General features: G+C 41.7%; 1 protein-coding gene across 1 annotated transcript in view; it reads left to right on the top strand.

The window, feature by feature from the left end:
- Positions 1–217: 217 nt before the first annotated feature.
- shq1 (SHQ1, H/ACA ribonucleoprotein assembly factor) overlaps positions 218–23,715 on the top strand; it is a 38,835-nt gene continuing 15,337 nt past the window's right edge. The window contains exons 1-10 of the mRNA XM_018734144.2: positions 218–356; positions 3,965–4,131; positions 6,315–6,379; positions 7,591–7,713; positions 7,916–8,076; positions 10,115–10,227; positions 10,446–10,543; positions 15,274–15,428; positions 16,322–16,375; positions 18,680–18,803. Coding sequence (XP_018589660.2) covers positions 3,989–4,131; positions 6,315–6,379; positions 7,591–7,713; positions 7,916–8,076; positions 10,115–10,227; positions 10,446–10,543; positions 15,274–15,428; positions 16,322–16,375; positions 18,680–18,803 — 1,036 coding nt within the window. The 5' untranslated portion in view covers positions 218–356; positions 3,965–3,988. The remainder of the gene's footprint in view (positions 357–3,964; positions 4,132–6,314; positions 6,380–7,590; positions 7,714–7,915; positions 8,077–10,114; positions 10,228–10,445; positions 10,544–15,273; positions 15,429–16,321; positions 16,376–18,679; positions 18,804–23,715) is intronic.

Consider the following 23,715-nt stretch of genomic DNA (forward strand, 5'->3'; position numbering starts at 1 on the left):
CACTGAATACTTTTCATAAACACATACACAGTACATAAAATCCTTATACCGTTTATACTGTTTTTAGCGAACGGGGCTTGACACTTCTCAGGCGTTTGTGTGTGTAGGTTTTTTCTTTTTTCTCTGGCTCAGAATTTTTAGAACATACAGAACGTGCTTGTTCAACGTTCAAGCAACTTTGAAACAACCCTGAAGCGAAGAGGAGATGTTTTGTGCCGTTATATACTGTTTAATACGGCACAAGAATGGTGTCCCTTCTGAAACGTGCGTGATGAAGATACTACGCCGGGAGAGGCAGCACGCGGGATTGGGAGGGCGCCGCGTTGGCAGAGCGGGACCGACTTGTTTCGGAGCAGGTAAAGCTTCTGGGTGTCGGTACCGCGCGTTGCGCGAGGCGCCAGGCAGGGCACTTGTTGGCGGCGCGCGCAGGCTTCCTTGGCGGGCTCGCGCGCAGGCCCGCGCCTGGCAGTAGCTAAAAAATCGAGCCGAACTCTTCACGTCTGTGATATATCATATTTACGAACATCTATTGAGTATCACGATTTGTTAACTTAGTTATTCGGCTTTTGTTAACACTTAGTTACTGCCGAGTTTAGTAACTTACAGTGCTAAGCATCTTATTTTTGGTTTTATTAAGTAGCATATTGTCTCGAATTGCTGAGAAATGATGTCGTAGCTACTGACTAAGACATGTTTTAGGAAAGAAAGTTTGGCAGAGAGTCACTTAATTGAACAGAACAAATGAAATCTGTACGGCGAAAACAAACAAACCGTCGAAATCAAATGCGAGTGAAAGTGAAACGAGCCGAAGTAGCAGCTCATGTCATGAGGAGTTGTCACAGGAGTTCGCTCCTAATGCTTTTTTCGTCAGAAAATCAAAATGTTCGCAAATAGGTGCAATTTACCAAATTTTTGGGAGGTAAAGGTTTTTCGCACCCACGTCTCTGTCGAAGTTGAGAGACGGTTTATCACGAGGCCGACCGGAGGCTTAGTTACCGTCTTGTCAGCGCTGAATGAAAAACGTACCAGACGAAAAAATGAGTTGAGTACTGTTGTCCGGGTTTAATTAAATATCTTTTAATGACCGAACTCAGTACAAACGTTTCGTTTGCAGGTCAAAAGTTTAAATATTAGAAAACGCCAAGAATGGCATTGCACGGGGCTGTTTCGCTCCGTTTTGACAAACCTCGTGCGCCGGGCGGTTTGCCGCGAGGGAACGATTTCCGAACGAAAATGATGACGAAGCCATGACGATTTTTGCATCCGTCGGATGTAATATTTCGCTTTGCACCAGTGCATGATGGGGCAGCTATCGGAGCGACTCCACCGCGGCACAGCCGCTCAGGTGGAGCCCCGTGGACACGTAGGGCGGCAGGACTGCGGTGGCTTACGGTTATGGGCTGATCATCCATTTTCGTCTTCGCCTGGGCTGCGTGATGGGACGTGGGTTCGAGTCCCACTCAGGCTGTCTGGAGTTTGCATGTTCTCCCTGTGTGAGTTCAGGTTTCCTCCAGGTCGCAGGTGCGCTGGGTTCCTCTCAGTCCAGGGACATGAGGTGTTAAAGCTGAAATCATGGAGACTAAAATGGCTTGTGTGTTTGTGCGTGTGCGCTCGCGCGCTCGGGCTTCATTGTTCTACTGTAAAATCATGTGTGAATGGTTGTAGGAAGGGCGATAAAAACGGTCTCCCATCCAGGGTTTATCAGTCTTGCGTCCAATCCAGGTAGGCTCCGGTTCACCCGCGACCCAGCTCAGGACAAGCAGTTATTGAAGTTATGGATGAATTGTGAATTTATGGTTGTAGGGAGTTTCATGCAGTGTTTCCAGCATTGTAAGGATTGGGTAATACTTTTAATCACTGCACAGAGATTCACACAGCTCTGCATGACACATAATATGCGGTGCACAGTTTTACCAACAAAAAAATTAGCTTAATAAATAACAAACATTTTAAAGTTATATACAGAGAGCACTTAAAACTGAAGGAGCTCACAACGTCATCCTGGGTAAAGATGTAATCTAAGTGTGAGTTGTTAATCATTGTGTGTCACTTTAAAAGAAAAGCACGTGCTACGAAAATGCATGTAGATTCTGCAGCCTGCACTTTCCTCTTTATTTTTGTTTTTAATTCTAGCATTGGAGCGCTGAAGGATCAATATTGGTGTTACGGATCCATTAGTGACATGGTGGCTTGATTATGAAAGTACCTTTGAACGAGTGCCTGTTAAGCATCAAGCAGGTAGCGTAACTGCACTGTATGTTCTGTGGCTCAGTTTTCATTTTTCATCGCTCTGATCCTTAACCATTTTTCTAACTGTCACATTTTGCCTAAGGCAACATACAGTGTTGGCTCATCAACTTTACAGTGATTTATACACTGGAGCAATTCAGGGCAAGTCTCTTGTTCAAGGATACTACAGCAGGAGTGGGATTGGAGCCAGGAACATTGTTTCCAAAGTGACAGCCTTGGCCATTATGCCAACTTCAGTACTTAGTCCTACTGATTTTGAAGCAGCGGAATGTCTTATCACTGCACTGTTTCTTGTACTTCTTGTTTTTGTTTCATTGCTTTAGCATTGATTTAGCACCAGTCTGGCAGCAGTGGGAAGAAGGCAACCTTGGGTCTAAAACCTAGTTTCTGTGCCAGACTTCACACAGAGCTTCGGAAAGGGGAGGCGAGCAAAGTATTTCTCAAATAACCGCAGTGCAAGAGTTGAGTAGTTTGCAGTCACACCCAGAGTCTGTCTGAATACAACTGATTCCACTTAGCGCAGAAAGTGTGTTTTCTTCACTAGTGCGTTCTGCTTGAATTGGAAGATTGGAACGTGATTGAATGCAGTTGTGGGGAAAGGTTGGTTTGAACAGATGCCGCAGTGAACTTTAATCATGTGTCCAATCAGCAGCTATTCACCACATCTCGATCCTTACTACCTGGTGTGTGTTCAGAAAGCAGCAAAGAACTATTTTCTATTCAGTGGTGCTTGCACTGATCGTCTTTTGATGCGTTTTAATTATGGCCTGCCACATTTTGTCTTGAAACAAGAACATTTGGCAACCTCTTTTAGTTGTGTGTAGGTCTTGATACTTGGGAATAATTTACATGAATTTCTGCTGAATAAATGAGTCTCTTTCAAAAGTCACAAGTTTATGCTGAGAAATTAAAATCTGTATCAGCTTTTTGGTGAAATCTGTCTGAAATGTCTGAGATATGCTGTCAGCAAGCTGATGTGGAGCTTGCAGTTTTTATGCAAGATTTACCGTACCTCTTCCAGTAGAATGATGTCCTATATAAAGTCTTGTGTTTTGAAAATATCCCTGGAATGTGCAAGACAGAATCACATTTACATTTAGCTGATGCTTTTCTCTAAAGCGACTTAGTGTTAAGGTACTTATAATTATTTACCCATTTATGTAGCTCGGTAATTTTCATTGGAGTGATTTAGGGAAAGTACCTTGCTTGCTCAAGGGTACTACAGCTGGAAGCGGGATTCAAACCTGCAACCTTTGGGTCCAACAACAGCAGTTGTAACCACAATGCTACCAGCTGTCCCAGGAATTTTATAAGTCATCTTGTATACCGAATTTTATGCTTGTACATATTGTACAAGAAGAATTATTGTATCCTCATTAAGAGGTTTAGGGAATGTCCGTGTGTACGTGAGTCGCCTGCAAACTTTGTTCTTCTGTCAGCTAAAGATAAAAACAGAATTTGTGAGCTGGTCGTGTCCCTTGTCATGGTTACAAAGCATGCAAGTTTAATTCTTTTTAAGATTACAGGCATTGCATAAATCAGTTGGAGCAGACTGTATAGGTCTCCTTAAATAGTAAATACAGCAAGCAATCTCCTTCAATGACCTATGTTAAGATGGTGATTTCAGACCAGTTAAAGTCGAGATGAAGATCATTTTAAGTTGTCACAGGTGTGCTACCCGTTGCATGTGAGCATTGTGTTTTTTCCCTTTTAGACTGAGATTGATTAGGGATACACCATGATAACACCAGCATTTGAGCTGAGTCAGGAAGACGACTTCCTTATCTTCAGCATTCGAGTTCCCTACACCAGGACGTCGGAGTTTGACCTGTACATCGATGGAGAGGACTTCAAATTCTATGCCAAGCCATACTTCCTCAGGTGTGTTTTCCAAATGACAAATTATTCCTACATATTATGAATGTAGGTGCCATCTATGGCTTTCTGGGAAACAAAGAATTTATTAGGAAAAATTTATGATTTACCTTATACTGATAAAGTTCTGTGGGGCGTGATGGTGGCGCATCAAATCTTGCTTCTATCTCACACTGGGTGTAGGTTCAAATTTGGCTCAGTCTGTGTAGAGTTTTCATGTTCCCCCTTGTCTACATGGGTTTCCTCCAGGTGGTCTGGTTTCCTCCGGCAGTCTAAAGACATGCAGTTCAGGGGAATCGGTGACTCTAAATTGCCCATTGTGTGTGTGTGTGTGTGTGTGTGTGTGTGTGTGTGTGTGTGTGTGTGTGTGGCTACTCTCCGATAATCTGACCTTCTGTTGAAGGTGTACCCCTCCCCTGAGCCTTGTGCCCGGAGACTTTGGGGTAGTTTGTAGACTACCACAACCCTGCCTAGGACAATGGATGGAAGGGTGATAAAATTAATCTAATTTCTATTGGCTATGATTGTGATGTGCAGATTATGCTTTTTCAGCCCATTTGCATTCTCACAATGCTAATGCTTTTGTATGGTCAGTGTACACATCTTTAAATTGTACATATTTGGAAACTGAAAATGTGATACCTGTTTTGCTCATTTAGTATGTACTGCTTATAACATATGAAATACTGTATAATCCTCTATGCCATGGAGGCACATTGAAAAGACTCAAAGAAATCTGTAGGAAATGTTATTAAAATTCACACCCCTAATTAGAATGTCTGATCTGTGTTAACTGCTAAAAAGAAAGGTATGTTTATACTAGCAATAAAAATGTAATTAAAATGTGTCATATATTAAAATATGAAAGTCCGTTGGATTTATAATGGAATGGTTCTTGCTTCCAAATTCATTTTTTTTTTTTTTTTTTTTTAAAAAAAAAATCACTCTGGTGGGGGGAAAATTACACTCTGACATGACAAAGTCTGTGTGAAGCATGTAAGTATGAGTGGCATGGTGTCTCAGCAGGTAGCTGTGTGGCTTTCGAGCGATTGACCTGATACGGACTGCTACCCTGTCCAGGGTGTACCCAGCCTCATACCCTGTGCTTCAGGGAGAGGGTCTAGATCAGTGTGACCCTCTATTGGAGAAGTAGTTATTGATAATGGATGGGTGGACACTTTTTGAGGAGAACTCAGTGATGGCTTCACCAGCTTGAATCATGCCTTCCAGAAAGTTCCAGTCGTCAAATGTACAACCACAAGTTCATTAGTAGTTTGTTGTAATTAAGACGCACGTTGAAATTTCTCCACACCAGTAGAAGGAAACTCTTGGGCAGTGGGTTAAGGTGTCGCTCAGCCTGTGTTATATTTGCATGGGTTTCCTTTCACAGTCTAAAGCTGTTTCCGGTGAACTGAAGATCCCAGTTGTGCTTTGTATTGTTGTGTGGGTCTGTGTTACATTGCTCAGTTGTATAAATAAGTAAAATGTATTAATGTACATAGTTGTGTAAATGATTGCAGGTACTTTGCTGTCTATTTTGTAATGTAAGTGACCTTGGACAAAGGCATCGGCTAAATACAAATTAATAAATGTGTACGTAATTGTTTTACATCGTTGTGGATAACAGCATCTGCTAAATGAATGTATGTAAATGTAATGAATTGGCCTGTTGCATCAGGCTTTCTGGCTTGAGCTACCAACATCTGCTCTTTGCATCTGCAGACAGGCTGTCATGGGAACATTGTTTGAGCCTTGCTGCCTTTTAGAGCCAGAGTTCAAACTGCTTTTCTAGGGTTGGAGCAGCTTGAAGGACAAGTACACCACCTGGCTGTTTTGCTTGTCCATTGCCAGTCAAGTTTAGAGCTGTTGTTTGGGCTGGAAATGGCATGAAATATATGTATATGACACATGTGTGAGCGCATTGTCAAAGCTTCTTAAAGCAAATACCCATCTTTAAGAGAGGAATTTTCCTATCAATTATTTACCCATCATTATTAGGGGTAGATAAAATGCATTTTTAATTAGTTCATTTTCAAACCCTGCGTATTTAAAGTGAGGTCGTATGCAGGCTTGATATTTTTTGTATAATAAGTATATGGAGTGTTTGTGGCTTTGGCATTATACACAAAGACACAACGTATTACATCTGACAAACTGAATATGGGTTTCTCTGGTCCTTCTTTCATCAGACTAACCCTTCCAGGAAGAATCATAGAAGATGGAAGAGAAAAGGCATCCTTTGATATTAATAAAGGTGAGAAATTTGTGTTGAATTGAAAGCTTTACAAACCAAAGTTGTGGAAATTGATAAACGCTAGTATAAAGTTGTTATGTTTGGAGTGTGTATGGTCGTTAGGGGTGCAGCATTATCTGGGACACAGATACGGGATGTGAACTGCTGTTTTCGGTTCAGACTGGTTTGCCGGTGTACGCTCTTCTGTGAACGACTGTGTGTTTGCGCTCCTTGACAGGCAGCCACACCGGCTTTGCAAGTTACATCCTGACTCGAATGTGAATGGATTGATCCCTGGTGTCCATTTCACACTCGCCAAAACCCTGTCAGACTTAATTATGCACAGCACACTCAGAGGTTTCGTATTCCGTTTTGTTAATCAGTGCTGCCATTAATCCTTTTTTTGGCTGCCAATCTCACTTGCTCACTTTCTAAATTCCTTCCCAGTGGCAGATAGTTCTTGAGTTTCCTGTGTCTATAAGTTACAGGTTAGGTTGAAATGACACATTTTTTCCTGTTTTCATAGGTCACAGTTGCACTCAGTTGTTTAGGTGGTACTTAAATTGCTGGGTTCCTGTAGAAGGTGTTAAATTATGTACGCTGCCACCCCCTCCCCTGATTTCTACAACATCCTCTTTGACATGCCGGATTTAAATAATTCAGCAACAGCTAGTAATAAAGCTCAAGTAATGGGTGTCCCTGTTTACACATGTAATTAGAAATCATTTAGACAGCTTCTGTGGGCCCAGCAAACCTCATAAGGAGCCCTCAGCCAAGGCAATCAATGGCAGAATGCATTTTTAAGGTAAATATTCTGACAGGGCCTTGAAAGTTTTATGAGGTCATTAAAATGGAAGAGCCAGGGGAATCTGTTGTCTCAGTGCTCTTTCAGTTAGGAGAGAAATCATGATCACTTTTGACAAATACTTTTCTTGAAGTAGCGATTGGAATGAGCTGACATTGTATTACACTTATTTGCATATCATTCACTCTGGCAGAAATGTAAGTGAGAAAGGGCTTTGGAGATTACCCTGGGGTTGCAGATACATGTCCTGGAAAGACCTTTCTCTTCAGGTTCGTTCCATGCCGTGTGCTCAGTTCTCTGATTTAAGTGGATTGCATTGATCGCTGGGATACTGTAGGACAAATTAGACCGACCTTCCTTCAAGTCCTGCCCCTGGCTGAATTGTCAAATGTTAATACTCTTTTGATTGATTCCCTTTCTTTTCCAGGCCTCTTCACTCTCCGTGTGCCTAAGGAAACAGCAGGACAACACTTTGAGGGGCTTGAGATGCTGACAAGTCTTCTGGCCCCCCGGGGCTCCAAATCAGCCAAGCCTCTAGTTGAGGACTTGGGTACGTTAGTCACCTGATTACCCTTATTGGTGTACCCTTGTGGGGTGTGGTGTCTCCAGTAGAGAGCCCCTAGGTGTCCCGATCACATTTGAATTTCTTGCAGCTGCTGTTTTCACAACACGTGGCTCATTCATTCATGCAGTTCAATCCTAATTTCACCAGTGTGGTTTCAAGTCAGGTTTTGCACAATTTTGGCTTTCAGATGCCTGTAGCAGGAGCGAGGAAGGTGAAGAAGAGGATAGCGATGACTTTGACTGGCAGGTGGAACAGGAGGTGTACACAGAGAGCTCAGAGCAGTTGCTCAACTCTCTCCAGAAGTATGGCTTTGGAAACAAGCGCTCAGGAGTGTTCATCAGGTTGCAGGTGAGATTGTAGATTGCAAGCAAAGTGTGATGTTTTTATAAAAATGAGCTTTGCTAAGCATATTTACATTTATTCATTTAGCTGATGATTTTCTCCAAAGCAACTTACAATGTTAAGGCACCTACAGCTATTTACCCATTTATACTGCTGGGTAATTTTACTGGTGAAATTTAGTATAAGTACCTTGCTCAAGGGTACTACAGCTGGAGGTGAAGCTCGAACCTCTGACCTTTGGGTCCAAAGGCAGCAGCTCTAACCACTGTACTACTAGCTATCCCATATAATTGATGAGGGTTGGCAGGTGACTGTAAATATAACTTTTGAAATAATGAATTGTAAGACTTTGTTTCCTAGAATAGTAAATACAATTGCAGACAGGTTAATAAGGAAATGCATTTTAGATTTATGGACAGTTGGCAACCGTTATAAGTCAACTTTAAATTGTGACTTTTGAAGGAATGTGCATGCTGCCTGTAAGATGTCTGCCAAAGTATAATTTATAGTATACTTTAAGTATAAGAAGGAAGGAAGGAAGAAATAAGGGTTTTACTTCCATTCATCAACTACATTATTTACCTGCCGGAAGTTTTATAATCACTTCCCAAGTAAGCACTTAATCTTATTCTTGCTGTGACAATGTTCTCTCTCTCTCAGAACTTCATTATAGAGGAAGCCACATTTTGAGCCAGTGTTTTTGTTTTCAGTGTTGAGTTGTCAGTCTTAAGCACTAATTCTTAATGCATTTAATACCTTTTAGCATATTTATTGAAATACAAATTATTGACTTCCTATTTATCCCTTCATTTGTTGGTGAAAGAAAGGTGTAATTTTGTGCTTGGTGATGCATTGCTCTTCTCAAACTCATTGTCATTCTGTTTTGTAATGTCACTGCACTGATTGTTTGTGGTTTGCAATCAGCAGTAATCTATTTTATCACGCATCTGGGGTTTCACCTGCCCAAACGAAAACTGGAGTCCATATGTGGTCAATCCATGGGCTGTGTTAGAACCACGGGACTCTTTCCCTTAGACTTCGGAAGAGTGACAAAGTACTCCTCACTGTAGAACAACATCTTTACAAGAGATGCATAGGACATCTCATATTTCAAATAAAACACAAGTGGCATAAGTACACAAAGTGATATAAAGTACATATATATAGTATCAGTCAAAAGTTTGAGTATGCTTGCCAGAAACTACTCCCCCTCCTCTTCTGCAGCAATTTCCAGAGAAATTAGGGGAACTTCTGGGTTGTTTTACTTTCACTTTTTTCTCCCGTTTCTGTTAAGTTGTTCTTGTGTAGTAGAAATTTTCACTGATACTGAGCACTGTAAGATGAATTTTTAAGCATGAGGCTTCTGTTATGATGGCACACTGCTCAGGCAAGCGCACTTATATTCCCAAACAAAGCAGTTCTGCAGCTGAGAGCACAAGTGAAGTGTATGTAAATGTTTGTGTACCTTTAATCCTGATAGCCTTCCTGCAATTTTTTTAGTCTATCCAGAGTTTTGTGCACCTACTCGCACGATGAACATCGGTGTATAAAGTGGAAAGAAACAAACTAGGTTTACTTAACAATCACGTGTGCAGCTATGTCTCTTTCTTCTAATGTAATGAACACATTGTATTTTCTCAGAGATGTACGTTGCTTTGGAGAAAAGTGTCTGATAAATGAATACATGTAAATGAAGTAGTTGTGCACTATTTTCTGTGCGAAATACTGATCAGTGCAATTTGCGTTCTGTCATGTCTTGTGTTTAATGTGCGTGTTCAGTCAGAAAGCACCATGCATTATATATCTGTTTATTCAACTACTTTCACATTCTTCTGTGTTTGCCCTTATTGTGTAATATGCTATCGCCCTTGAAACACAGAGCTTCTATGATGCAAAACAAATTTCTGAGAAATCTAACAAGTTTAATCTTATCAATCGTATTTGAAGCAGAAATGCAGAGGTAACGTTTAGCTTAACATGCCTGACTCAATGACTGGTTTTATGTGGTCTTCTCATGCCACTTCCATTCATTCTGTCCAATCAGGAGGAGCTGAGTGGTGTCATTGATGTGAGGAACCCTGACGCTACTACAGCAGTGGAGAGGAGGCAGGGTCGGCTGTCTGCGGAAAGTGCCAAGTTTGACCCTGATCATTATCTGTGAGTCACTTTACTAAAAGTACTTTTATTGCATGTCTAACAGCATTAATTCATATAATATAAACTTGTCATGTTTAACTTGCTGTATATGAGGGGATTTGTCATCAGTTAAAACTATAGAAGATTCTATATCAGCTGCAGATTTTTTTTTTTTTTTTCCCCCCTAAAGAAGTCCTTTGGACTGACCCCTGTGGCATCATCTTGTCATATTCTATCAGTGCTGACCTGTTTGAGGATGAAGCCATCCAGAACCTGCTGAAGTTCCATCCGTGGTGGACCAAGTCCTGCCAAGCCCAAGCTGAGCAGAGTGAAACAGGTAGGCAAAGTGTCCTTACTTCCTACTCTCCTATTCCCCTACATTTTTGCTCCTGTTCAGCAGAGGAATGAAGCTGCTCATTTTTGGCCCGTGTTTCCTTTTCTCCTCCCGTGTTGATGAGTGTAGCATAGTTGTTGAGGGCTCCAGGCTGTGGAGTGTCCAGACTTATGATGTATGCTAAACTGATTTTTAAAATGCTTTCATTATATAGCTTCGGGAGAAATAAAACCAATATATACCTGATTATATTTTCTGTCCAGAATCAATTAAGATCTCATGCATCAAATGACAAAAATGGTTTAACAATGTCCTGCTGTGATACAGTTGTGCCAGTAGGTGGTGTAGTACTGCTAAAAACATGGTTCTGGATTCTAATCACAGTTCAGATAGGGTAAGCTCATTATAATGTTGTCTGTCACACTGAAGTACAACTAGTACACCTTCCCCTGTATCATGCGGTTGTTGCCTCTCAGTGCCAGGCTCACTTTCAGCCTTGTAGCCCCATCCCTCCACTCGCTATTTCTCAATCTTGTAATCCTATCCAAAATCAATACCGTCAGACAAGTTTAAGCAGCATGGATCACGGCTTATTGGTGGGAGCCCATTAGGTCTGGTTTCATCCCCAGATGAAGGTGCTAAGGATTTACATAGTTACTTCCTGGAGAGGCTGTTGTACCACTTATGCATTCATTTAGCAACATAATAATGCTGCTAGTCTCAGCTTGGTCTTCTGCTGTTCTTGTACTGGTAGAGGATTATTAAGGGGATGACATTTCAGGAGAGTAAGGTGGATCAAAAGGTAGGTGGATGGAAAGCTTTAGGAGCTAGTTACTATACCCATGCCCACCCTACCCTTTTCTGCTGATCGATTCATGGTTGTTTTTTTTTTTAAAAAAAGTGGCCATTGGGTTTGACAGGCAGTGAATGTTGCCTTTCCTGAGCCACCTTGTATACTGACACCGTGCTCTGCTGGGGTCGCCACAGAGACAAATGAGGCTAGTTAATCATGTGAGAGTGCCTGGCTTGCTTTTTGAATGGTGGAGCATACATCTAACGGCGGCAGCTGTGTGACGTAGTTTTTCAAGTTAACAGATGGGCATGCTTTTCCAATTGACAGGGGGAGCTACTCATATTCCCATTTATTCATTCAGATAAAGCTTTTATCTAAAGCGACTTGCAGGCTTATCTTTTGCAGTATACAAAATCAGCAGAAGCTTGTACTTAATTTTCATGTAGCGGGTGATAAAAGGTTAACTATATGAAACAAAATTATTATCCACAAGTGCAAAAAGGCTTGATACATGCAGTAAATTTAATATTGTTTTTAAAATAGGGGGGCGCGGTGGCGCAGTGGGTTGGACCGGGTCCTGCTCTCCAGTGGGTCTGGGGTTCAAGTCCCGCTTGGGGTGCCTTGCGATGGACTGGCGTCCCGTCCTGGGTGTGTCCTCTCCCCCTCCGGCCTTACGCCCTGTGTTACCGGGTAGGCTCCGGCTCCCTGCGACCCTGTATGGGACAAGCGGTTCTGGAAATGTGTGTGTGTGTTTTTTTAAAATACAAAGGGGTTGTGTTTAAGCTAAAGTGTTCAATTCTCCTGGGCAGAAGTGTATCTGCAGGTACTTCACAACCTCATCCTTAACCTTAAGCACTTGGATGAGGGACCAGAACAAAATGCTTTGCTTGAAATTCTAACAGCAGCAGCAGCAGCAGCAGTTGCCAACCAATGTCAGATCAAAGCCCTGTGAATTTGTCAAGTAACTACTCCAAATAAGAACCAAACACATGTTTCATCACAATAGAATTTGATGCTTTAAAACAAGAGACAAGATGTGGTACAAAATTCAGTACAAGCCAAAGCCCTAACTTTGTTTTCTTAATCAGATGCTGGGTGACTTTATTTTGATCGTGACAGGGAAGAGACAGCAGACACTTCAAGGTTAGGACGATATGTGCATGTCAATGTCTCCATTACTTAGAGTTTAAGCACTTGGAAGTTAAAAATGAGGGAGCAGAGTTTTACATGTTCAGAAAGAATAGTTACATTAGGCAAAATGTGAGGATCAGGAATGTGGCAGTGTTTGCAATGCTCATTTCCAGGTGGGTTTCCCCAGCAGAGAACATTGCTAATTTCCCTGGGGCTTGCAGGAGAGGTCATAGGTCATGATTATACAAGGTAGTGTATGCGGTAGCCTGCGCCCAGTCAATAATTTATTCTGTCTACCTGAGTTGAGGGATGAAGGCACTGTCAGAATGAGAAAAAGATGTCATGCATCTTGTTTTACAGTTTTGTGGGTTTTTTAATTGACAGATACAGGAGATGCTATTAAGTTATTGATTCATTATGAAGTCAGTCCTTTGGGCTTTTCTCCTTGCTCATGGTACTATAACTTCTATGACTGGCCACCAAGTGATGCTGCGTGGGTTGCAATCCATCAATAATAAGAACTCAGTGGCATTGCATGGCAGCTAGTCGTAGAACTTATTGACTGTACCATGAGTGTATACAGTATAGTAAAAAAAAAAAAAAAAAGTGAACTGACCGAAATATAGAACACTTTGATTAATAGCGCTGAAACATCTCAAAACGATGTGGTCTCCATGTTTTGGTTTTTATTAATTTATTAGTCTTGGCTCTTGAACTGTAATGTATTTGTGTTGTCATACTGCTTTGTACACTGCTGAAATGCTGCAAAGAATAAGTTGCTATCTCTGTGTAAGTGCAATAAAGTACATGGAGCAAACTTTAAAAAATATATAGTGAATGTATCTTTAGATAAACCGTCTGTAGATTTGCCCAATTGCAGCAGTCGGAGACCAGCAACATCTATACTCTCTGTGCTGGACTTCAGCAGTTTTGCAAATCTTCCAGTTGCATACAGACAGTCTATGGTTTAAGTGGTATGAGACAGCATGTGCTTCGTTTGGAGAACCATGGACCCCCCCGAGGGGTGACACCCTCGGATGCCTGAACTCTGTTGTCATTTAATAGGAATGCAGCCCCCTGGGCCTCAAAGGTCCTGATCAGCCCAGAGGATCATTGGAAACCGCTGTAATGCACTTCCTTGATCTCAGTCCTACGTCCTGCTCAGACCTGGGGTTCCATATCGGGGCTGCTTTCCGAGGGATCGCTTTCGACCGTTCTACAGAGCTGCAAGCGCATTGCTGACTTGGCCGGCTCCCACAGCATTTCAGCAGCTTTATTTTAATTTAGTTTTATGTCACGAGTTTCCATTTTATGTAACAACTGCATCTGTAAAAGCTGTCTGCATAAAAAACAAACTTTTTGATGTAGAACCAATTCAGAAGGCAGTTGCTCATCTGGTTTTTAATCCCCTCCCCCCTAGAGTATGCACTTTTCATCCCCGTTCTTCATGTCCCTTGTGGCTGATTGCAATACGGATCAGGTTTAAAACCATGTTTCTGGCCCCCAAGCAGTTAGTAATGCCTTGAGGATGTCATTAGCACCCATAACTCTGGCAGACGTCATTGCTCACCATCTCTAGGTGCATGGTAGTTCCTGCCGACTGAGGTTCTCCTTCCAGAGGTTGTTTCTGTTCCATGTATGGCCTCCATACTTAAAAATGGCCTAATCTGTTAGTGATTACCGCAGTTACTCAGCTTGCATTACTATAGACCGACCTCTATATTCTATACCTGTACTTGATACCACCCCTCTGACTAGCATTTAATGTAATTCTTGGAATTAAATTATGTTCTTGGATCTTATCTGTTTGTTTCTCTAATCCTCCCCACACACCTATGTGTGTTAATATAATTTTCTAATGTGATTAGAGATGGTCTGCTCGTCTTTGTGCCGTTTCTGCTTCTTCTTTGGTTATAGTGCAGAGGTCCGGGAAAGTCTGTTCAAAAGAATCACATAAGTGAGCAAAATACAAATGTTGTATTGTTTAACCTAAGCTCTAGAATCCCCCGCCCTCCACCTTGGGTCTTTATTTATGTAACTAAATGAAATTATCTGCATGGCTTGTTTCAATTAGTCTTCAGCTTGTCTGTACACTGATCAGAATCACGGACATCTTATCAACTGGAAGATTTAGTTGCTCCAGACGGAACCAAAGGCATCAGCTCTCCAGCAAGACTCTTAGCAGCTGTGAATAATAGTTTATGATACACTTGGTTGGCTTTGGGGAGAATGCGTAGCGACTGGTAAGAAGCCTCTCTGACCCTCCAGTGCCATGGTTCATTTCCCTTGTTACAGGAGTTTGGTGGTCTGAGTAACTACTGCTCGATTATCACTCTTAATTTGAGATAATTTGGAAGGGTGTGGACTTGTGACCTGAAACGTCATACTGTAGATCCAAAGAGGAAGTGTGCTGTGGTGTTCTAACGCAAGGAACATATCCTAATTTACTACGTTACAATTTCTTGATGAATAAGTGAATACAAGACACTTTGGATCAGCTAAGCAATAATGTCACATTTTTAAAAATAATCCCCAGCTGTAGCAGCACAACGGAAGATTAATATTCTTACACTTTTATCATATTACAATATAACCCATAGTGAAGCAATATTAAAAAATGCTGTCTCTGCATTAACTATGTGCTGTCTCTGCTTCGAGTATCACTTATGCTGTCTCTACCTTGACAGTGGGTACCATGCTTTCTGGTGTTCAAGTTTTTAGTGTAGTCTCAGTGTTCGCTGTGCTTCTTCTGTTAACGCTGTTGACTGTCTTGATGTTGCAAATACGGACGGGGTTGTGCCATCCACAGAAAATTTTTCAGAAGAAGAGAGAGAACAGCTGCGGCGATTTACCAACCGGTCTTACCTGCTGGACAAGAAGTGCCTCCACCACATCTGGCTCAGCCTGGTGGACATCATCCTGGCTTATACCTATGAGATTCGCACCACAGAAGGGGAGCACAGTGTGAGTAGGGGCTGTCACAAAATGATCTGCATCCAGTCCTTTGATTGTCCATTCTTGCATTTACATTTTACATTCATTCTTTTAGCAGATGCTTTTCTCCACATCACCATACATCTCACAGAAAATATGTAGGAATTACATTAGTAGAAAGAGACTTGGATGCAGATGCCTGATTCTAAAGTAGTTACTTTCCACCATTTGAATCAACGTACATCACATGAGTAACTTCATGATGGTTTATCCGAAAATGGGCAATTCCTAATCACGTTGCTTATTTATTTATTTATTTTTTTAACATTTACGTTTAAGAGAACATGGGAGGACTTTTAAATGTAGACAGAGATTCAGCAGTTCTGAGTGAGTGGGGGGGGTCATTCCACCACATCAGAGCCAGAACCAAAAACCTTCATGCTTTTGCTTTTGGACCTTTTGTGTGTGACGCCATTCTTTCATTGTGTCCTGGTTTGTTTGGTAAGAATGTGTAGTTAGCTACTTAATTGTTGCACATTTTTACTATATTAAGTATAAAGCTGTGGTAGTGTCCATGTTTACCAAAGGTTTTCAAAGGGAGTTGTTTGTTCTGCTGATTTTGATGGGTCATTTCCTACCGCAGAGCAGTGAGAGTGAATGTGAAGTTTTTCAAGAGCTACAAAACTGCTGACTTGCATCTCACTATTCAGTCATGGTTTTAACAGTCAACATACTTATTGATCCTTCTTGGCCATGTAATAAATTGTAATCTTGGTAGATCTCTGTGTGCTTATGAAGAAGGGTCAGTAGTGTTTGGTATGCAGACTCAGTTCTCAGGTGTGTTTGTGGCCTGAGAAGTGCTGACTTTTTTTTTTTCCTTCTTTCTTTCTTTCCCTCTTCCTCCCCTCCCCTACCCACCCCAGGTCGAATCATCCTGGAACATCAGGAAGCTCAGTGGGACCCTTTGCTGGCTGGAAGTATGACTGACAAAGCATCCTCACCTGGTTTCCAGCACTTAAGACCTAGCCATCTGTAAATGCTTACATACCAATAGCGTGACTGAAATGGAAATACCACTGGAAGGCCACAGTTTAGTTACTGCCTGGATACAGTGAGGAGAAAAGGCAGCGTGGATAATAACCTGTTTAACAGGTCAGCCCTACAGTTTCTCTGAGGGGTTGGAGATTGGATGGACTGTAAGTGCCATCTATTCCTTGGCTACATATACGCTGTGCACCAGAGCTTTCCATTCGTAGAAATCCACAATGTAATGAGATTGATCATCTGCATAGCCCTCTGACAATCAGGACCGTAACCGTGCCTTGCCTTAAGGCTAATAGTATGCAGTCAGAAACATTTCACTTATCCACACCCCCTCTGATATAGAACTCCTCCGGCTTTCGCTGTAAGTGCACAAGACCATTTTGTAAGACCCTGGTGAGAGATGACTTGCCAGACCATGTCTTGTTCCTGTGCTGCTTGGCAGTCAGCCATGCCAGGCTTTTTCTGCGCACCACTGGAGCCTTAAACGAGCCCCCCAGGGTGTTACGAGCGGTTAGTGTAGGGCGACCCAGCTGCGGTTCCCCCGCCCTTGTTCCCAGCCCAGCCTTAGAGCCAGCCACAGCAGCTCTACTCTCCTGGGGATCCTTTCTGTTTAGTGTGCAATCCCGTGAGCTGTTGCCCGTCACTGAGGGTGTCCGTTTTTTGACATCGCCGCAGGGGTGGTTTCTTGTGGCAACCTCACTTCACCAGTTACTGCAGGCCTGGCACCTGCCAAATGTGTGCAAACAATTGCAGTCATTCAAAGCCATTCCTCACAAGTGGCTTTTGTAATGTGTGTGCGTGCACACACACACACACACCTCATGTGCAGAAGCCTACAGTGACTGCTTGAGCAAAAATAGTGTATTTTTCCCTTGTAAAACTTCACCTGTGAGTGTCATACAGGCTGTGATACCTTGTTTTTTTGCCCCTCTCCTAGGCTTTTGATGCTTTACTGCCCAAGCTTGGCTTCTTAAAGATTGGACTCTTATAGGTTTTCCTGAATACATATTATCATCTGATTGACACATGAAGCACTATGACATACTCCCCTAATTACCACTGGAAGTCAGTTAACAGTGAAAACCAGCACAGTCCTCAGCCTCTGAGCACTGGTTTTTGGAGGTCCAGTTACTTGTGTTCAGATGACACATTTGGAAAAGCCAAACATTTGACTCCCAAACTTTTCTAACACTGGAAAGTGAATCGTTTTGAAACATTTATTGCTTAATATGTTGTTTATTGTTAGAATTGTTCACAAAGACCCAGTTTGAGACTGATGGTCGCGTTCTTGGTCTTGTACAATTGTAAAACAATGAAAAAGACCACACTTTTTTTATTGTGAAGTAAGCCGCTAAAAATATCGGGGGTACCGTATATGGTGGACTGCACTTGGATTAGCTGTTCTTCACCTGACTCAGATTGCTGTGTAGAGTCTGACATTTAACCATTTGTGCTTCAAAGCCCTACAAGAACATTACAGGTGTGTTTTACAGCCCATAATGTACACATGCTTTTGATTCCTTGCATTTTAAAATGCACATCTGATGACAGGGTAATTCAATACCACCTCTTCCCTGGATGAGGTTTGGACCAAAGCCTAGCAGTAATGATGCCATTCTGCGCCGACTGATATGAGTTAAGCACTGGTATGGACCAGGCCAGGTCTCCTTTCAAAGCAGTGGTGCATGTTTCCCCTTTCAATCTGCTTGCTGATCCTCACCTGTTTACAAAGGGTATAACTGAGCAGAGGAAGAGGAGAGACAACAGCACAAGAGTGTGTGAGCTTTGAGCATGGTGACTACAGCAGAGGGGATTAACAGCTGAGTTTTTTAAAAAGAAATTTGCTCTCTCTGGGACTCTTTTTGTATTCCAGCAGCAGGGTATGGGGGGAGGGGAGACCCTGAAATAAATGTGGTGATTAAAGACCGCAGACAATTAAAACCACAGTTGCAGGGGTGTTTAGGGTTTCCTCTAGTATTTTCCCTCCATAAAAAGGAAATCGTTAAGAGTAATTAGTTTATAAATTGCAGCAATTAGGCGCAGGGTATGCTGCCATGTGCTTGAGAAGAGGAGAACCAGCTGTCTTGAAAGGTCAGTTTCAACAGTGGGGCAAAAGTATTGTTCACCGCACTGTTGGTGTTTAACTGCAAGCTGTTCTCCATTTCATTGTCATTGGATCAGTTTAGACAACTGCTGAAAGTCTGTACTCATTCTTTTCCTGTTTTGTTTTTAAACAGACATACAACTCTATACAGGAAGTCCTTGTGTCATTTGGCAGGAGGGTCCTTTGTTACCCACTTTACAGAAACTTCAGCCTCATCACTGCTGCAGTTCATGACACAGCACTGATATTTCAGTCAGGTTTGTCAGTTTTCTCATTACTGATTTTAAGTATTCTGAGGTTTTTATACATTTGTCAAGTTAGAACAGTGCGATCTGCTGAGCTTTCCAGATTTTCAAGGTTCTTCTAATATAATCTGTAGAAGTTTGCCCAGTAAGACACATAACTCAAAGCCTAATAAGACATATTACTTTGACTTTGAACTTGTGTTATATGCAGCTGTGGATATTTTGACTTTGTATCCTGATCAAGTACAATTAAGAGCTGAATGAAAGGTATTTGGAGGTTTATGGGAAGCTATTGGTACACCACGGTGGGTTAGATCCCTCATCTGTGTGATGTTTGCATGGATTTCCTCTGGGTGCTCCGGTTTCCTCTCACAATCCAAAGATGGGTTTCAGGTGAACTGGTGACTCCAAGTTGCCTACAGTGTATATGTATGTATATATTTGTTACATTGCTGTATTGATGGTTGAATGATTGTATAGAATTAACCATATAGTGTATCTAGCAGTAAAAATTCTTTGATAAAGGTGCTAGCTAAATAACATAATAGTTTACTAGCATAATCACTGTAGGTCGCTTTGGGGAATAGCATCTGCTAAATGAGCGAGTGTAAATAATTGAGCAAGTTACAGTTAGTCATACTTCACCCAGTTTCTCCAAAACAAATTGAGTCTCAAAAGTCTTCAGAAAATTCAAAATCATATTGATGCAACATATGTGATTACATGATAAACATTAATATTATACTGGAAAATTTGCACAATTTTGACATGTCCTTTAGGTTTTGGTACAAGAAATTTGAAGTTACTCTTTACATTTTAAGTGATTTACTAGCAACATGTGTTTATTATAGTACAAACATTTGGGGTTATACACCCAAGCTGCTCAATAGTAGAACAAGCTTTCCATTTCATTTTTTCTGCTTGCTTTTTTTTTGTAAGAAAAAACATTTTTCGTTGCTTTTGTTACCATCCTCGAAGCAAAAGGCATGAGGCAAGATACACTCTTAATGGGAAACCAATACATCCTAGGAAAATCTCTTGCACACACAAAGGCATCAGTTTACCTGAAACGCATGTCTTGGGATTGTTTCTGGAAACTGGGGCATTTTGGTGAAAACTAACACAAACACAGGGAGAATATGCAAACTTCACACAGACTGAGCTGGACTGGCATCCATGTCTAAACCAACAGCCCAGGAACTGTGAGGCACCGGAGCTACTTGCTGCACCACCTTTCTTTCAGTTTTCTCTATCACCCCTTCCTCTTTCTGTGCATTGCTGTTCTGTACACTGTATGCTGGATACGGAATTCTTGCTTACTCAGGGAGTATTTGGAGTAGGAAGCCCGGATTATTACTAGGACTATTTACTTTGATATATATGAGTGGAATGTTATCTTGTTAAATCAAGACTCGGCACTTGAAGGGGTTCTGCAGTGTAAATACATTCAGGGTATGTGTCTTGAGATTTATCGGTTTTATTGGTTTAACATGCCTCAAGGTCTATAAATTAAGGGCTTTTTGAGTATTAGATTATCATTTCTCTGCCTCATTAAGGGTTTAGGCTGAGATCGTTTCAGACATCATCATTATTGGCTGTCTTAAAAGAAGTGGATGCACTTTACAACTTGTTGGTAGCTTCTGGTGCCATTCTAGAAAACACTACCAAATGGCTGACAGTTTTACTGGATGATCAGATTATATCTAACTATTTTGTGGTTGGAAGCAAATTTGACCACGGATCTTGCCTTTTCATAAAAGTTTGTTGTGGTTCTGTAAACTGAGCTCAAGTAAGTGCCAAGTATTGACACACAGCTCAATGTATGTATTTATGCAGACATGGCCTACCGTAATTAACTTGTTAGAATGAGGCAAGGGAAGCTATATGCCCCTAATTGAGGGTACTTGATTTCAATAGCTGTGAAAGCAAACATTCATAGATGTTAGGAAAATAAACCCATTAAAATATTCCGCTTAGGTAAAAGCCTTCAAGGAAACATTATCCGAGGGTAAATATTTGAACAGCCCACTGACAGTATGTCGGTTATTTTTGAGGAGCAACGCCAGCCTGTCATTAAACAGCATGGGCCAGTGGTCTGAAGTTGGCACAGACAGGGACTTGTGGGCAGCACACACAGGGGAGCACTTCTGCAGGACGTCTTCCGTTTCGATACGTCCACTTAGGACCTGGAATGCCTGAGTGCGGCTTGCTCCATATCGGGTTTGGTCCAGTGAACCCGTAACTCACCAGTCCCCAAGTGTGTAACTTCCGCTACTTTTTGAAGTTTGATTCCTTTTCAGTGTGTCTACACAGACTGTTGCAGAACTTCTGCACAACTTTTTCTTCACTCTGGTGGGTTGGGAATATTCTCATTCAGTAAAAATGTCTCCTTTTGGTTTATTGGGAATCTTTTCAATGCAAGCGTTTAAATCTATATCCCACCTAGAATGGCACCTTCGTGCTGTTGCTTTTTCATTTATTGAAATTTGAATGAATGATCTGTGATTGTGTGTATTGTTCAGACTAGCCAGCGAAAGATCTTTTTGAAAATAATTACTTATAAGCATGTTTGCAGAAGTTGAAAGTTCTTGCTGTGGCTAATGCTAACATTTAGCCGTTCTACTGACGTGAACCCAAACAGTCGTACATACTGCGTTACATACTTTATTTGCTAGCAGATGAAATGAACTTGATCAGCTCAGCATTTTACCCATTTATACAGGTCTGAAGCATTTAAGTTTGTTGAATGGGAAGTTGAGCACTTGCACTTGTTTTTCATTTAAAATGTTTATTTTCAAAACTAAAATGCACCAAAATTAATTCAATGAAATTCACTTAAATGAATTTACTGTTCATAGATGTCGATGTCTAAATCTTATGTTTCCACACAAATATGTTAGAAAAGCCCAATTTCTAATAATTGGCCTGATTAGTTGTCTAATGGCTGTTAATGAGGTGTCAGACTCATATTAAGCACAAATCCCCCCCCCCAACAAAAATCAGTAAAACAAGGAAGGTGTGCTAAAAATGGCATGCCCTTGTAATCAAAACTGCCTGATAAATACTTAAATGTATGGAGAATTCAGTTATTTTTACATTCCAGTTGGACACTGCACACATGTGGGAAATACAGAGAAGTGAAACAAGGTTGCAGCTTGACTTAGCTCCTGATATCCGTAGTTCATAATGTCAGACTTCAGGTATGTTTTCGGCAAAAGGATGCCATTAATTTCGGTCAACACTGCAGTCTGCTGACTGGAGCTTTGTGGATAAAGTGAAGATAGGAAAAGCTGGTACATTTTTTAGGTTTTTAAAGAGGGGGGGAACAACACCAGTTGTCTCTTTAGGGTCCTGCAGGACAACTCTTACTTCACTGCTTGTTGGTCTTAGAGAAAACTGCACAAGGATAGCTGGTAGATTAACTGGGACCTCCATATATGTACCTTGGAGTTTTTAGTATTCTTTAAATAAATGTTAATTGTAATGATATGTTTTAAAGAGATCCTGCAATAAATAAATTCTTCCTGTTGTTTATTGTATGTTTTTGTGAGTGTGTTTTGGTCTGCTCTTCCTCAAGCTGCTCGAGTTGACCATTTAGCCCTTGATTGATGTGAGCGAACAGGGCAAACTCCAGCCAGCTTCGCTTTCTGCCATTGTGCGGCGAGGCGCTTCCCTGGGCTCTCAGGCACATGATTAACTGGCTCTACACGGCATCAAAGTAAAGAAACAGACGGCTAGAGAGACCATTGCCCCGCGAAATCCCTTTCCCCAGACCCAGTGATGAAATAGAAGGGGCTTTTTTCCCTTACCTTTTTTATTGCATGAGGGAAAGGAAGGAAAGTGTGACCTTGGGCTATGGGGGTGGTGAGTTAAGGTTTCTCCAGCTCTGCTGTGAGCCCTGGGGTCGAATGTTGAGCATGCGGAGCCTGCAGCAAGAGCCCCACCTAAATGGGAACCAAATGTTTGTATGAGGCTTTCCTCAGCGGGACAGCCGCGTTTGTTTGGAACAGTCTGGAATGTCTCAGACAGCCGCCAGCTAAAGCCGTGTGTGGAGGAAGATTCTCTCCGGCGCCCCGCTGTGGTAGGCGCCGTTGTTTTTCAGCCCTGTGTGGGAGTTGGAGGTTCTGCCAACCTATAGGATGCCCTAGCTTTGGCTCTGTCAAGGTGTTTGTTCCATTTTTGTGCACGCTCCTATTGACCCAAACTGTATAGTGACGTGAATAAATCATTGTTCAGGGACAACTTGTATCGTGAATTAAAACACATTTGCATCAGACTCCATAGCCATGAATTTAGGCTTGATCCTTTAGTGTTTACTTTGTACTGAACAACTTCAACTCAGAGCTGAAAGTGTTTCTACAGACCTTCGACCAACAGCCTTGAGGGTATACGTGTGTCCTTAACCGCAAAAGTCCTGCCCTATGATCTCAGTTACCACAGCGAAGTAATTGTTGTTGAAGTTCAGCAACCCCTAGGCCCAAGCATGAATGTGCTTATGCATACTCACATGGATTTCTGTGGCTAGTATGATTTTTAAATACTGTTTTTGTTTGGAAAATTCACTGAATGTTGATCCAAACTGCGCTTATGCCATTTGTGTGTGGCTTTAAGGAAGGATGTGAAACAATGAGGTGACGCAGACAAATGGTCAGTAGAGCTGCTGTTGTCATAGACTCCTCACAGGGAGGTGGGTGTCAGGCCTGTGGTAAGACGGCACCTTGCCTGACCTCCACAAGCTAATACTGTACTGTCAGAAGTTGCAAAGGCAAGACCAATGTCACATCACTGTTGTTTCCACAGTCCTTTGAAACTCCTTGACTTTAATACCACTATATATCTATGATGTGTCAAATATTTAGATTTTTTTAAAATAAATTCAAAAGCTCCTTTTTGTGACTGAACTGCTCATTTAAAATAGAACGCA

Source organism: Scleropages formosus, chromosome 22, assembly GCF_900964775.1.
Source record: "Scleropages formosus chromosome 22, fSclFor1.1, whole genome shotgun sequence".
Lineage (NCBI taxonomy): Eukaryota > Metazoa > Chordata > Actinopteri > Osteoglossiformes > Osteoglossidae > Scleropages > Scleropages formosus.